Source organism: Homalodisca vitripennis, chromosome 8 (assembly GCF_021130785.1).
Source record: "Homalodisca vitripennis isolate AUS2020 chromosome 8, UT_GWSS_2.1, whole genome shotgun sequence".
Taxonomy (NCBI): Eukaryota; Metazoa; Arthropoda; class Insecta; order Hemiptera; family Cicadellidae; genus Homalodisca; species Homalodisca vitripennis.
In genome coordinates, this window is record NC_060214.1 from 24,722,766 (window position 1) to 24,740,105 (window position 17,340).

At 33.4% G+C, this 17,340-nt stretch overlaps 2 protein-coding genes across 3 annotated transcripts; both read right to left on the reverse strand.

Moving 5' to 3' along the window:
* Positions 1 to 311: 311 nt before the first annotated feature.
* On the reverse strand, positions 312 to 2,200 carry LOC124367438 (deoxyuridine 5'-triphosphate nucleotidohydrolase-like). 2 transcript variants are annotated; one of them, XM_046824248.1, is made up of 2 exons: positions 1,891 to 2,200; positions 312 to 475 (listed from the first exon to the last, which is right to left on the reverse strand). In XM_046824248.1, the coding sequence occupies exons 1-2, from the start codon at positions 2,078 to 2,080 to the stop codon at positions 465 to 467; spliced, it is 201 nt and encodes a 66-aa protein (XP_046680204.1). In that variant the 5' UTR covers positions 2,081 to 2,200; the 3' UTR covers positions 312 to 464. The 2 variants fall into 2 exon arrangements, with proteins under 2 accessions (XP_046680204.1, XP_046680203.1); XM_046824247.1 differs by having other exon boundaries at positions 312 to 936.
* Positions 2,201 to 11,320: 9,120 nt separating this feature from the next.
* LOC124368076 (putative gustatory receptor 28b) lies at positions 11,321 to 13,657 on the reverse strand. The gene is made up of 5 exons (XM_046825351.1): positions 13,453 to 13,657; positions 12,536 to 12,810; positions 11,824 to 11,892; positions 11,556 to 11,645; positions 11,321 to 11,389 (listed from the first exon to the last, which is right to left on the reverse strand). Exons 1-5 carry the CDS (start codon positions 13,655 to 13,657, stop codon positions 11,321 to 11,323), a joined length of 708 nt encoding a protein of 235 aa, XP_046681307.1.
* Positions 13,658 to 17,340: the final 3,683 nt, after the last annotated feature.

Sequence of the window (17,340 nt, forward strand, 5' to 3'; positions counted from 1 at the left end):
AGAGGTTTTAAAAGCCACTTCTTGAGTCTCCTTTGTAAAAGGTTTCATATAAGTACATTCAACAACAATGTTAAATTTTAATGCTTCATATTCATTTAGTAAATTTAATATCAACTGTTTTATTTCTTCTTTAGAAACTTGTAAAATTAAACAAATATCTTTTAAATTTTTGTCTTGGTTTTTCAAATAGTACGTTTTTAAAATACCTTTAAACGCATTTTCAATTTCTATAAATTTATAATTTGGACATACTAATTTTAATCTGTGTTTTTTTCGTTTTAAATTGGGAACTTCTAATAATTTATTTTCATCAGAAGATAATGATGATGATGATGTAGATGGTGATAGAGAATAATTATTTTCCTGTTCTAATTCCATGAGCTCTTCTTCTTCATTATTATCAATGTTCATTGGTTCAGAAACAAAAGTATGTTTTCTTTTTTTAAATGGTAGAAAAGATTCCATTATTTATGATCTGAAAAAAAAATAAAAATAATTATTTTAATCCTGTTGATCCAAAACCATTTTCATCTCTACTAGTTTTTTCTAACACACTGTTTTTAGTAACCTCCTCAATATCAGGCCAAACTATTCGCTCGCAAATTAATTGAGCTATTCTATCACCAATTTCTACACTGAAATTATCGTTTGATAAATTGAACAGCACTATTCCTACGTTTCCTCTATAATCTGGATCAATAACTCCAGCACCTACATGTATACCGTTTTTTAAAGATAGACCTGATCTCGGCGCTATTCGACCATAACACTCGTCTGGTAATACTATCGCAATATTTGTTTTTACTAATTTACGATCCCATTTTTTTATAACTACATTTTCTCCACTTCTTAAATCAAAGCCCGCAGCTAATGGTGAACAACGTTCGGGTGGAAATCCATTTTCCGACAGTCGAATAAATTTTAGAGTGTTACTAGCTGAAAAAATAATAACTAATTAATTAATATAGAAAATTATTGTAAAATCAATAAGACATAGTAAGCCTAAAAATATTTAACAAACTCTACTTAACATTTAGTACGATTTGTCTTTTTTATCAAATGTAACTGTTTCTTGTTTTACACTGTCCATTTTTAACATGTTTTGACCAACAGACGTTAACACATTGTTAATTACTTCAAACTTTCTTTTGTCTTCTGGATTTTTTTTAACGTCTAATAAAAAATAGCCTTTTTTCGATACTTTTTGCCAATATTGTTTTTCACTTTTACATTTTTTCAAATCTTTAACATCGGTGATTTCAATTTTAATTAAATGAGTACCAGTCTCGCCAGGTGTTGATATTTTTCTTTTTTGATCGCCAGACTGGTACTGTAAATGTTGTGATATGAATAAGGATTTATTATTTTTATGGTTAAATAATTTAGCAAATTTGTCAACCTCATCATCGTCATCATCAAAGTTTAGTTGATCTGAATCAGACGAATAATCACTTTTTGGTCTTTTAACTCCTTTTCTCAATTTTTTACTCTCTTTTTGTTCAGTATTACCTTCTAATTCTATTAATCTACTTCTTCCGATATCCTGAATCTTTTGTACAATATTTAGTGGAAACGAAACATTAGTAACATTTTTTAATACATCATCAAAAATACTTAATAACATGTCATACGTGTGCTCTTCTAATAAATAATAAACCTGTTTATCTGCAGATAAGTCATTATTTTCTACTAGGTAATATTTAGTCAAAGAATCACATAAGTTTTGGAAAATAAATAGCAGTTGTACTGCTATAGGGTTCATGCAAATGTCTTTTGATTTTTTCAGTTGACTAACCAATTGTTCCCAACTATCCAAACTTCGAAACCCAATCATCCATAAATTTTCTATAATCTGTGTCAATGTTAAGAAACTCATCATTGCTGACGTACCGAAAGATGAAGAAGTAGACGGTTGTTGTGTCAGCTGCTGTTGCTGTTGCTGTTGCTGTTTCTGTTGCTGTTTCTGTTGCTGTTGCTGTTGCTGTTTAAGTGGTGGAGGTGGAGGAGTACTTAGAAGCTTACGTAGTATTGAAGAATGCTCTTCGGATTGTGTCAAGTCAACGACTGTTTCAGAATCCATTTCTAAAACACAAAATTAAAATCGTTAATAATCAATACAAAAGAAATTTAATATTTTTTAAATTACAAAATTTAAAATGCACTGTTTTCATCTATTTAATAAAACCAAATTAATACTAGTTTAACACAATTTGTAAATAATTTACCAATAGTTAGTTTTGGAAAAAACAACATATTTTTCAAAAAACGTAGAAAATAATGGAACGTAATTGTATGAAATACATACCTGTATATTAGAAGTGTCTTGGAAAGCATGAACAGAACACTGTTGGGTAAAACTTCCTCCTCAGCTTATAAAGAAACCTCAAGGCTGTATCACACGTTGCATAACTACACTTGTTTACTTTACACGCACTTCGTTGAATCCATTACCATAGTGAATAAATACTTATTATTATACTGTTGCAACAAAATTGCACTGCGCGTGGCTTAATCACTCTGGTCATCCGCTTTATTAATATTAATGAATCAAAAACTCCAGAAGGAAAACTACTTCCTGCGCATGTCTTGTGCCAACATACAATATCAGTAATACCACAAACTATTACAATGATCTCATATTTACGTCATAAATATTACATCATAAGTAAACTACGTATAGCCAGGTGTTGTCACAGTTGTATGACGACTCAAGTGTTATGACGAAACGTTCTTACAACTGAAGGTCAAGGCTATTAAGTGACCTTGAAGTCCAAGGTCAAGGTCATCGGGTGACCTTGAAGTCCAAGGTCAAGGTCATCGGGTGACCTTGAAGTCCAAGGTCAAGGTCATAGTGTGACCTTGAAATCCAAAGTCAAGGTCATCGAATGACCTTGAAGGTCATTGACCTCTGGAGGTGGAGGGGGGACAGGGGTCATTGACCTCTGTGGGCGAGGGGTGGAGGGGGCGAGGGGTCATTGACCTCTGTGGGCGAGGGGGTGGAGGGGGGCGAGGGGTCATTGACCTCTGTGGGCGAGGGGGTGGAGGGGGGCGAGGGGTCATTGACCTCTGTGGGCGAGGGGGTGGAGGGGCCATTGACCTCTGTGGGCGAGGGGGTGGAGGGGGGCGAGGGGTCATTGACCTCTGTGGGCGAGGGGGTGGAGGGGGGCGAGGGGTCATTGACCTTTGTGTTGATGTTGTGTGACCTTGGCCGTGTAACGGTTGTCCTAGAACATACAATTTCTCTCTACTCTAATACTATAATTTGGCACTTATTACTTCTTGAATTTTGAAGATTTTAGATTATTTGATATTTTGGAATATTTATTTTTTATCAAGAATGATTAAGCGACGGACTTGAAATTTTGCGTGCAACTGGTGCCTGTTAAAGCTTATGGCATGATTATAAATCTCTATGTCAACATGTTGTATTATATTATATAAAAGTATCTTTTTTGCGGGCATGTCAGATAGTTACCCGTGTTCAAACCCTTCCATGGGAATACATTTACCAAAAATATACAAGTTTTGTACAAAAACTTATCTTTGCCTGAGAGATTAATATGTGGTAAAACTACTGATGGTTTTCCTTGAATGGGATATTTCGCATATCTGTTTAAACCAGATATTGCAATCTGGTAAATGTATAATATATAAACTAAAAAAAATTATTATGCATTATATTAGTGTATTAAATTAACTCAATAATTTAATTATTAGGATATACTTAGTTTTTCATATATTAAGGGGGGTCTGTTCGCCTATCTCCGTAATGTTAATTATATGTAATTTTTATAGAGTTGTGTTGAACCTACACTGAAATGTTTTATTTTATTTTATTAATCATGTAATACTCTAGTCACTGACACAAGGATTTTTGTTTATTTTGTATTTTAATTTTTCTACAAATTTTTTAAAAACTTGTGTTAAATTTCACGTTTTTAATTCAGAAATTTAATTTTTATAAGCCCAAAAATTAAAATTTTACAAAATCCTTGTGTTAGTGACTAGTAAATACTAAAACAAACACACAGTGAAAATTTCATAAAGATATCTTTAACAGGTCCTGAGAAAACTTACATCAAAGTTAGAAAATACAAATTTTGGGAAAACGCGATTGAAAAAATCGTTGTACTAACCTACAGTGAACTTGGTAACATCAGTAGCTGCCAGTGCTGTAGGCTGGTTTGTCTGCTTCATCCTGCTCAAATTGGTCCTCTAACTTTCTTTTCTTCAATGCCTTAGCCTTCCTGATTTTCTTCTCAAGCTCATTTGCAGCTAATTCGGCTTTCTTGAGTCGCTTATTCTCAAGGCTTTTCATTGCAGCAACCAAATTTTTACCAGGAGAAAGTTTAAGCTCATCCATTATTTGTACTCTACTTATCAGGCCATTATTAAATGTGCTTATAGCTAAATAAGTCCCATATTTTAGCACTGGTAGGCTAACAAAAACCCTTTTTGGTATTACAGACCAAATCACATTGTTCAATGATTCGTTTGGGTTTTGTGTTTTGCCCTTCACACATTTTTGCAAAAGCTCAGGATCAGCCAAATCCCTAAATATTGGCTTGATAGCAAGTATAACAGCTTTTGGCAAATGAAAGTGTTTGTTATGATCATACTCAGTATTATCAAGTAAGCTCTGGTTGAACTTACACCACGTTCCGTCTCCTTTTGGGCAAAGCTCGTGTTGGGGTTGTTCGTTAGTCGATAAGACGTGGAAAAATTCAGCCCAAACTGCTTGCTTCATTTCCCTTACACTTGATGTGTTCCGACGTATAGCCAGTCCATAATAACTTTGCAGTTGATGAACAGCAGCAGTAGTAAGTCGACCTTTTCCGGACATAGATTTGTTATCTTCAAGGAGGGTTTTACCCGACGTACTTTTTATTTTGAGTAAACGTGTTCCCATTCTCTTTTGCACGTGGCCTATGCATTCAAGTTTGTTTATTTTTATTTCTTCTCCATAAACTTGAGCTTCATTCACTGATGCATAGGCCTTTGAGTCTCCATCTCCCAAGTAGTTGAGTTAGCGAACATTATATTCCGGCTCTGACCTCCGAAAAACCTCTAAAGCGCCAGCGACCTCCATTCCTCCGCTGCTACCCTGATAGTTTGCTTTACAGTTGACTACATGAACATTTTCACACTTATTTGGGCATTTACAAAACTTTGAAAGGATAGATACATCTAGTACTTTCCCTGTATCTACTGATGTTAGAGAAAGAATGCCATTTTGAGAGACGTGGCCTCTCTTTTGCCATGAACCGTCTAGTGCAACGCATAAGTTATGTCGGTCCCCATCATTACTGCTCACTGCTTCTTCTACGGCGTTTCTCATACTTTTTTTACACATATTTTCTGCTACTGTGCCTAAAACTTGTTCATGTTTTCAATAATAAACTGGAGGAGGAGGAAGATTTAGAGTGCCACACAAGATTTGGGCTGCTGTGTGGCCTTTGCCAATGCTGCGCATACCGTGCACAAGACGTAGGTTCAAGTCGTAAAGAGTTACAGATTTTCCATTGATATTTTCAGTGATTTTATTACAATTGTCAATAGACCTTTTTTGTCTGTACAGTTTGGACAATACACTGAGAAATTTACTGCAAGTCCTTCAACAGACCGCCTTTCAGAAATCAATTTGTGCTTGCAACGACTGCATCCTGCGATTTCATTTATGGCTTCGGCAAGCGAATTCAAATCAAATATGTCATATGCTAAAACCTCATTCTTCTGATTATAGTATTCAAAATTACCTTGAACTTTCATTTTTCTAACAGAAGAACTAGGGGTGGTAGGATTATCAGAAGTGTCAGTGCTGGTGGTAGGCCTGGGCAAAGTTTCAGTATTGAGGTTATACATAGCCTCAGAAGATCTATCAAGGCTAGATTTAGTCTTTCCAACATGCTTTCTCTTGGAATAACACTTGAAACGATTCCCGATTTTCTGTTTATTTCCCACGTTAACTTGAAACAACAACTAATATTCACAAAACTCGAATAAGTAAACTGTCACTTTGTAAACAACACAAATTGAGAAACACTCTCACTGACATCACATAAACAAAGATCACATGACAAATAGTACACCTGACAGAGACAAAAATATACATCAAAAGCAGGGTAGCCAACATAACATAACAATAAGGAAACAAGAATAGTAGTAGTGTACCGTTTTTATAGCACATATATTTTAAATTTATATGGAGCAAATACTTTATAAATTAAACAACTTTTCGGAAATACTTGCTTTATTCCGAAATTTAAGTTCACCCAAAAGTTTACAAAGTTTACAAACTTTTGATTCAATTTTCTTCAAATGTCACTCAATCGAACAAATCTAATTAAGAGTCTGATTAAAAGATATTAAAATTAAAATTAAACTAAAAATGTATACTTCTCCAAAAATGGTTTAAATTAACAAAACAAAATAAAAAGTTCTCTTCTCTAAATTCTCAAAATTAATATAACACAAAACTTGATATTTACTTTATGACCAAAATTTAATTCACAATACTTCAAAAAATTGAATTAAATTTTCAGACTCTGAAAGATGGGAAACTTTAGAAATTTTAATTACAGTATTATAAAATAAAAGATATTAACTATACGCTGGTACGGGACTTACTACTTTGAAGATTACGGAGGCAGATCAGAAAATAAAACGCACTAAAAAATTTAAATACTTGAAAAGTGAATTTACCCGCGATAAATAATTACTCTAAATGCCAACTATTGGGTTAGAGAAAGAACTTCAGCTACTAACTCGACCGCTACACGTACTCCTCAATCGCCAAGACTAGACTGACTGCTCCTCCAGCGAGCCGGGAGGAACGCATCACCCGATACGTCACTGACCGATCAGCTGATTGCCGGTCCAACTGAACAAACAATGTCCCCGCACCGCGTCTAGTTAATAAGAGCCTACTTCCTACCGCGATTCAGCATAAATGAATTTGAACTATGGTACAGTAGTATGTATGAATATGCTTAAAGCGGTGGGCCACCAGCGGGGCTGCCTCTTTCACCATAAATTGGTTGCAATGCTTTCGAAAAACTTTCTTTTCAATAACTTCTAATAAAGATAGAAAGAAAATAAGCACATCTTTGAAAAGGTGAGGTTCTGAAGAATATAAAACTAAAAAAACCAAAAAACTCTAAAAAATGAAATTTTTGGTACGGACCCCCCTTAAGGAATAGTGAACAATTATGTTAGTAAAATCGAATTATACTAATTTCTTCTGGAATGTAACTATTGAATAACCTGTTAGCAATATCATAGTCCCTCCTTTGTACATTGTTTCACTGTTCAGAGAATTTCTCTATTGAATATTACTTTACTCAACCTGGAGGTTTATACACGTAACAAAGCTATGAATAAGGGTCGATTTAATGTGAATATTGAGTTTAGCCTCAGGTTCATCCTCTTCTTAGTGCAGCGTCTGGAATGTAACGCTGTCACAGACTTGACTCCTGGAATTTGGTGTCATGTACGTCTAAGAAGATCCAAAAATTCGGCGACGAAGAAGCTTAAAATGGACTCTTTAAATAGTATCGACATCAGAGACACTCAGATTATTACATATAGAGTAATCTAAATGAAAAGGTGTGATGAGGCCAGATTCCAATTGCTGCATTATGAGGAAGATGAACTGTAGGCTAACTCGACATTCACACAATTAGAGGTTTGGAAGGACAAGGAATCATACAAATCCTGTAAACCTCACGTAGTTTAATCTAAAGCTGCTGTTGTATGTTATATTCTGAAACTGTACCTCCTTCCCGAGCTTTGGTGATGGGTGTTAGCTGAAAAAGAAAGTGATACTCAATCAAAAATTATTAAATAATTAATTCTTAATGAATTAGTTAATAAAATATTTCATTCCAACATTAAAACATTCTATTATATATAAAATATAATGAAATAACAAAACTGTCCAAAGTATTTCCAAAGTCCTGTTTGAAAAGGCTCAATATAAAGATTCGTTTCAGCTGTGTATTGAAGCACCTTCCCGTTAAGGATCGACTTACTAAGTTATAAAAAAAACACAAACGGTGCAAGAATCAATCCTTGAGGGACTCCAAGCGTCACTTTAATTTTAACTTGCAGAGCATTTGACATCTTTACACATTGCACTATGTCTTGGAGATAAAATTATTGCATTCCTCGGATGCTTATTGTTTCTAACCGGCACGGCACTGTCCCATGCAGCTCACAGTCGCAAATGTGGGAAAGATCTAGAAATGTGGAAACAGATTGCTTCTTACTAGATATTTCATAAACGTTTCAAAAAGATGCATTGTGATCAAACCAATAGTGGGTTACGTTTTTATAAACCTAAACTGACAAGCAAAATCAATCAAATCCCTCAAGACCGCTTTCAAGTGTTTTCGAGTAAGTATTTCCAACAACTTCTTTAATTATTAATCCTTCAATTAATATGGAACAGTGGCTACCTATTTGGTTAAGGACGCCATTTTAAACGAAAAAAGTTATTTTGGACCATAAAATGCAATAGTAAAACATTAATTTCATTTCTATATTCAATAAATCGAGTAATCCAGGATTTAATTTTGTTTTCAAATTTTAGAGGATGAATCAGCTATGAACTTCTGCATCAGTTAAAGTTGCTCAAATGATTAATGTTTTGGTAACTTTAAAGATGTAAGATGTTACTTGGTTGGATAAATTTCCGAGTGTTTTGTCCTTGGAGTCATGTGTTTTTAAATTTTATTGACTGTCCATAACCTCCGGAGCAGGGTCAGATATCGCTGTATCAAATACAGGTATATTTGTAGCCATTGCTTTATATCAATTGCTCAATGCTACATTGTAACGAAGCAACGTCGTCATAATAAATAACTGAACTAAGAGCCATATCATCCACTACATAATCTGTAACAATTGTAAAATTTACAAAAAGAAATACTTAAAACTGCTATCATCAATACATAATAATATAAAAAGCTGTCTTCTGTCCGTGACATAGCATGTGTGTACATTCTCATTTCATTTCATTGTTGTCTCATAAAAATTAGGAATACTCTGCCTTCCCAATGAAGGTGCCAATTATATCCTTCTTTGCATCCCCAAGGTATCCCATCTTGAAACAACGAGATCATAGGGTTTTGTATAGAAATTGGTTTCGTCCAATAACACAGTCAAACACAAGGATGATTATTGTATAATGAGCCCAATGACACTGTTGATAAAAGATTGGAATGCAATATCAGAAAAGATCTACTGTCACCTTATGGTTATTATAAAATATAAATAATTAATCTACTTGGTTATACTCTGTACGGTAATTAAACTTTCTGATTGGAAATGTTCACAAAATGGTTGTACCGACAATACATTCTAGAAAAAGTTAATCAAATTTAACACTCTTCTTTTTTTAACTAACGGTTTGAGCTACCAAATAGATATTTTCCTCTTTTATTTTAGCTTTCTATTCCAAAGTCGGTCTTTATACTTTTAAAACATAACAATTTACACCTACTTCGTTACTGGACCTAGATAAAAATATGAGCGTTAATGTAATATCCTTAAAAACATTCCCTAAATTTGTTGAATAAATCATTGATTTGTATCTCAAAACGGGTTTTCCAAATAGTAATTACATGCGTATCCAATTTACATGTAAATCTCATAAGAATCACAAAGATCTGACAAAGGAAATTCTAAAATAAATTATACTTAGTACAATCATTGTTCGCATAAGTTTCTCTGTGACGTTAATTAGCCAGATCTGTACGACAGTCAATTCAAATATGGCTGGAGTTAACAATTTAAAACATTTACAACATTATCAATCCATAGAAAAAACAAAGTTTCCTTGTATGTTTTATATGGAGTGTGATAAAATTTGGTGTTTCGAATATGAATAAAATAGGAATCTAGAATACAGAACATGGTTCTTCCGTCATTTACTAACATTGTAAGTATTAGATCAGATTATATTTGTTTTATTTGTTGAAAAATAAGAAGAAGCTATTTTCAACTAACACAGGACATTGTTTTACAAATAACGATGCAATACAACGTAACGAATCGTCATTATCGAGAATGATGAAATACTATTTTTGCGCTATAACATGAACTGAGCCCTCCAAGAAGGTTAATTCTGTGAGAGGACTGCGATAATGACTCAGAAAAACAGCTCGAAATATTATCTCTTGTTTGGCTAATAGAGTTATTAAGGGAAGGAGTATTCTCCACTTACGAGTGCATGGATCAGGAATATCTCGCTTTTTTATAAGGAATATCAGTGGATGTGTAGGTCTTAACTCCGGGAGGGTCAACGTCTACCAACCAGGAGAGTTCATGCTAGTTATCGAATATTGAAATAATTATAGAGTTTTCTCATTTTAAATACAAAAATGTTTGGAAAACATAACAAATATAATCATTCTAAAACACTAAGAGGTGTGAATTTTTTATACTGAAGGAAAATAGTATACCAAGCTAGTCAACGAACTAGTTATTTATAAGTGAAATTTTGTTACAAGTTGAAACTTTTTAAGCACTCCTTTCACCAAATCCTGAAGATAGAAAAATATTAATGGGGGTTAAGTTTATTAATATATCGAACACAGTTTGACGTACAACTATTTTATTAACAATTTACCATATACATGATGTAACAAAAAAGTTGGGCTGACTGTGCATTTTCAGATTTTATGTGTGATTCTAAGCTAAAACTCAAGACTAACATTTTTCTAATATCTACTTGGTTTAGCCGCTAGCCGCCATTTTTTATTTGTATGAACAAATTTTGATCTCTAAAAATAGTATAGGTAGGTAGGCAGACACGTTTTAATAGGTTATAGAAAAATAAAAAAATTATGTTATTTTTTTAATATTAACAAAATGGCGTCTGTTACAACACAATCGCTAACGCTCAGCCAAAAATACGTATAGCGAAAAATGATATTCCAAAATAACAAACACTCTAACATTCATAATTCAAGAAGAATCCTTCGGAATTTATGTATTTTTTAAGATTATGCTTTTAAAATTAGTATAACATATTGTTTAAAACGCATTTTATTTTCCTCCCATATTTGACGAATACACATATACGTGTATTTTATGTAATTTAATTAGATGCAGCTGCCTAAACAATAAAACTCTTTATTAAATCAATAAACTCGCTGAACAGTTTATACATTGCATGTTGCCAGCGTGAATGTGAATGTACAAACCATACATTAGAAGTGTTACTAAACTACATCCAATTATACCATGTGAATTTATACTTAACAGAAGTCTAAATATATATTCAGTGTTTTCGTACTAAGTTCTAAGCTTCTTTTTTCTAGGTGGGTGATGGTTCACTCTGGAACTGGATTAGTATCACCAGGTAAGTTGTCACCGCTCCAGCCATCTGTACAGACAGAACACACAGTCAGTCTACATGATATAACATGTTTGTTAACCGTCTGTTTATCTTGTCACGAAATTTAACTCTAGATAAGAAAATTATACAGACGATAGATGGATAGATGGATACAGAATCCTATATGTTAATAGAGAAGCGAGTAATCACTAACCGCTGTGAGGGTCTCGTTGTTGAGCGGGAAAAATCCACGAGCAGAGAATCTTGCGTTGTGGTGAGGTAACTGCAGGAGAAACCCTTCAAGCTGGAAAATACCCACAATGATTTTTACATATTATATGCCCTAAAACGCTAATAAGAAAACCAACGTGGGACTTCAGACTTTTGAAGTCTTCTAGTAACATTCCAACAAATTATGACTATAAGACCAAACCCTTATTAAATTGGCCGAGTCAGTGGTTAAATAGGTATGAAAAAATTACCTGTTTTCTCAAATTTGGGTCCAAGTCCTTATTGATCAACTTGCAGATCGTCTGTCCTGTCTCATCGGCCTAGAACAATATCATATATTTGGAAATTAAAAATTTGACACATCTTAGAAATCAATATCATTGCATTGAAAATTTAAAAAAAGATTGAATAGGTCATAGACTGGAACAGATGTGTCATCGACCCTTTTTACCTGGATTTTAAATATTACTTAAGGATTTTTGTGGTGAGTAATAGTTGCGGGAAGAAATTCCATACTCGCGCTACATCTTATCACCAGAAGTAGGTGGCCGACTCGGAGGTTTCTGAGGGCTATCAAGGACTTTTAACGGATCATGAAATATCTCTTGGCACCCCTGAAGTCATTTATGAGCATACAGGGGAACCTTATCTCTACAACCTATACTATAAACAGTTCCTTGTTGGGAATCTCTGATAGGTGCAGTAACGAGAAAACTTGATGACATTTGGAAAACTATTATTTTTTGTCGAGTTGGGTATTGGTCAGCTTCATGGCATAGAGACCAAAATTCCTTTCAATATAAAATATTAGGAACGATTGCAGTAGGATAGTAGACTAGCCGAAAACAAACAATATATGTAATAAAACTTTTTTGATGTAACGGATTTGAAATAAATTCTAAGTTTTGTTAGATAAAAAGCCATGCACACCTTAGGGTGGGATTTTCTTAATGTAACATTTACCTTTTTGGTGACATCTGTACTTGAGGTTAGTAACAGAACAACGTGGCAGATGTGAAGCAAGATCCAAGCCCCCTCATAAGCCATTGTAAACGCTTTACCAGTTTTAAGGAGCAAGAAAAAGTAGTAAGACGTGACAGTGATGTGGAGAAATGAGGAGAAGGTAACGACCATCAGCTGATCGCAGTAGAAGACATTAGCCTGTTGTACGGCGTCACACAGCATCCAATAGGTGTTCATCAGAGTCCTCAGTTTCTTGATTTTAGAAAGCATAGTGCCTAAAAATCACAAAATAATCTAATATATAAAACAATTTCTCTACCCCTTATACACGTTCTAGAACAGACAGGTATGTAATTTTGATTGTATCAGGCTTCTTAATCCATTATATATATATATATATATATATATATATATATATATATATGCTATGTAATATAATATATATATTATATTATATATATATATATATTATATTACATAGCAATAACTCTTTTAAGCGTAAGAATGACTTATCGTTGCTTAAATATTGTTAGGAAACATTTTGAGAGGCCATTAAAATAGCACATAAGATTCAGATCAATTAGAAAATTGTTTCAACCTAGATGGAATATACTGATACACATACTAAACCTGATTCTAAAGTAATACATTCATGGAATGGTGAAATCACACACCAGTTAATTGTGATATTTCAGTTGATAGACTTAATTTAAAATAAATCTCTATTCCTCTCTCTTAAAATACTGTTATTTTGTCTTAAATAAGTAAATATATTGTACATAACAGATTATTTCAAATTTGTTGTGTATTATATTTATGTATTTATTATTATTATTACTTTCCTAATTAGTTAAGTTTTATTTCTGTGCAGTCTGCTATTCATCAGAAAATTGTCTGTGAATAATCGTTATGCTTACATCTTGTATGGGTGCCGTCAACACTGGCAGGGCTTGTGACTTCCATCTCGATCTTGGCGTTCACTATTTCAAAGGACTTTGCGATACTTTGAGCCACATGTGTGAAGTGGACGAGCAGAGCAGCTTGGGAGCAGAACAGCAGTACAATGGTAACGATGGATATTGCTAATGAAAATGCTTGATCACTGTGGTTCATAAGAACCATTCGGTAACAAATGGAAACTATCATTAGTGCAACAGCGTAGATTCCCAAAAGTGTAACTGTTCGCTTGACTTCTGATGTATTATGCTGGAGTTCTTGGTAGACTCGTTCCAGAGTGTCAAATACGCCTGCGAGTCTGGAATTCTTCCAGGCTGAGCTGAAAAATGTGACAGCCGTCACCACTTGTAGGGAGACTAAATCCACTGTTATTACAATGTCAATGGATCTGTCAAACGAACGCAAGTACTGATCATTTAGTTTGTCCATGAAATGCATGTACAGAGTGATACTGGATAGAAATTCTTGAAGTATGACTAATGTTATGCTCCACAGGAATCCTGTATTGGAAAACGTGAGTGCTTTTATTTCTCTGGCCAAAGAAGTACTTTCCACTGGCAGACCTCCAACTATTTGACAAAATCTAAGCAATTTATCAGGAAAACTTTTCATTTTTCTGTGAAATATCTGCTTGGATTTTTCTAGGATATAGAAAACCTTACTATATTCTACTTTGTTCGGAACTCGTGTAGATAATTGGAATAAGTGCTTTATTGACTAATCAATTGATATTCAATATTATACCAAGTAATAGAACGCTAGAAGCTCTCAAAGAAAATGCTTATCATCTAATGGAAATAATCATTGCTTGCTCAATGGTTAAGCGTTGACAGTAAGATTTATACAGGTTTCGTGGCGGCACGAAGAATATTGATGAATTGTCTTGAATAAATTGTTCTTGTTAACACCTTTGACTTAATCTAACACTTTTTTGTAATTATATCATTAATTTTATTATTGTACAGAGTTCACTAATAATACCTAATTACATACTCTACCAATAAATACGGACATAGCCGACGACTTTAATAACTATTTTTTAACAGTAGGATGTAACTTGGCAAATGCAATCGACTCAACTGGCCCACCAGTGTTATGTGACGAGGATTACTCAAGGATCTTGAAATCCTTGTATGATATAACACTTAAAGCTGCCTCTGTATATAGTTACATTAATATTGATCATCCTTTAATACCAATCGACATACACTTTTTGTCAATGAGTTTTATTTTTTTTGTCCTGTATTTGGTTGACACACACCTATAACATTTTACTTTATGTTTATGGAATTATAATCTATTTGAGCGTGATTTTTGTGCATTAGTAAGGTTTGGGTTGTTGTGAACTAATCCAGAGTTGAAAAGCAGCATGTTTTCAGATTTTGCCAACCCCATAGATGTAGCTAGCGGCACTAAATCTGCGCATGACATTTTGCATTACGTTTGATCTTGCAGTAGAGAGTTTTCAGGTACGGAAATGTCATACAATGTTTGATGTAGTTGTGGAAAGTTCATTCAAAAATGTGTAAACTTTTATTTGAGGATATAACTTATCAGATTTAAGATTCAAGAAAACGCCATGGCTTTTTATGAAATTTATAAATTCATCTTGTAAAGGTCCACGTAAGGTAATTGTGGATTAGAATTTTGATGCTTGCAGTTTGAAAACGTATTAGACACTAAGTAATCTTATAAAATGTCTTTTAATTTAATTTTTAGGTGTAGACACGAATCGTCAATAGTACATCTGTAATTTAATTCATTATATATTTTAATTTCATCAATATTAATGAATCAGTTTCATCCTGCATCTTTTGGTATAAATCCCAATATTTTACTATTATTTAAACTTTTGCCTTAACCTCATTTGCGCTTAGATTACCCTCCAGAATTCATTTTACTTTTGTAAATTGTCCTTTTAAAATAGCTCTCAACTTGAGTAGCTTCAGTAGTTATTCTTGTATGACTTCGTCAATATTATCACTCTTTTTCCTCTTCGCTATTTTTAAACATCTGCCAGCAAATGTTACGTTATTCTCTCCCTGTTTTTCTCTTAGATGAAACAGTGCAAGATGTGTTCTGACAGTCTGCCAAACATTAGCTGGTATGATGTTGAACCAGTCGAGTTTACAGCCTGCCTTAGTTGCGTAAGTAAATAGTAAATTTTCTTTTCAGTTTTCCCTCCTTCATTCTGCATAGCAATCAATGAATTCTTAAAAGTTTGCACGAATCTCTCTTCTTGGCCATTTATCTTTAAAGAAAATAAATTGGAGCAACTTCTTTATGCGATAAATTCAATTTTGTTTGCCATAATATTTCAAGAATATAATTGTGTACGCAATATTTTGACACAGTACCACCTGAAAACGTAGAGTTTAGATATATCAATTAAGAAATAAAACAAAGGCAATCCTAAAAATGCGCCCAGGAAAATAGTAAAGATAGGGATAACAATTTGTACAGTAATCATATGAAAATCACTGAATAAAGTGTTTGTATATGATAAAATTGTGATTATTTTTTTAATCACACACACACACACACACACACACACACACACACACACACACACACACACACACACACACACACACACACACACACACACACACACACACACACACACACACACACACACACACACACACACACACACACACACACACACACACACACACAATATTCTGCATTTCATGCGTAATTAAAGGAGTAGATTTTCAGTTCTCTGGATGCTTTTAATTCCTATAGTAATTATTTTTATATCTTCATTAATACGCAGTTTCCTATTTAAATGGAACAGTGTGTTCAATATTTTACCTTCATAATACAATGCTTCAAATTAAACTTCTTCACGTGATTCACAAGGATTAACGAAAACTAAATTAATTGAATTCATAACAAGTCATGTTTGTGGATTTCAGTCTAATATAAATTAGGCGTAGCAATTTCATGTTTGTGTACTCTAGGTTCTCTCCCGAACCTTAAACATAAGAAAATATTGGCTCTATAACTTTCATGTTTATTTACATTAGTAATGTCCACTTTAGACGCCCGGTACTCCAAAATTGAGTTTTATAAAAGTATCCAAATATTCGTAGATATACCCCATATAACAACTAAAAGTCCATAATAATTTATTTTTAAACGCATTCAACTTTACTCAAACAGTAAATCATTTTTTGATCTGTATAAAACTTGTGATTTGATGTTGGTAAAACTAATAATTTTGAATTAATTCTTAACACATATTTTATCTAGAAAAACATGTAGGCTTACTCAGTGCTTAATTTCTAAAATTTTAGGTGTAGGAACTCTTAAAGCGGGAAGCTCAGACCGGTGGGTATGGAATACACCCCAGGAAGGAGGGGGCCCTCACCCAGGAAAACTTTTGAAAATTATAACTGTAAACCTTTGTTTTTAGGCCACCCAGGACATAATAATACATTCATTTTTATAAAATACCAAGTGATATTTTAATGCTGTTTATTTTCTTTAAGGTGCTTGATTAGGATGTAAGAAAATAAAAAACATGAATTTTAAATTATTGAGTTTACTCTCTACTCTACTCTACTCCATTAACACCTTGTTGCCTACTTTAAATTTCCCAGAAATATTTGGTTTGATTTCATTGGACCATTTTGTTTGAATCAATGAAGCTCGCCAATATTAATTTTTTAATGAATGGTAAAATAAAATAAAAACAAATTGAGCCTTATTCACAGTTTTATTTATACACATTACTCAGTAAATAATAATACATATTAATATGTAAATGGATGTTTGTTAATATAACAGCGTTTTTTACAAGTTTGCATATTTTACAAAAAAATTGCATACCTTATGGGTAC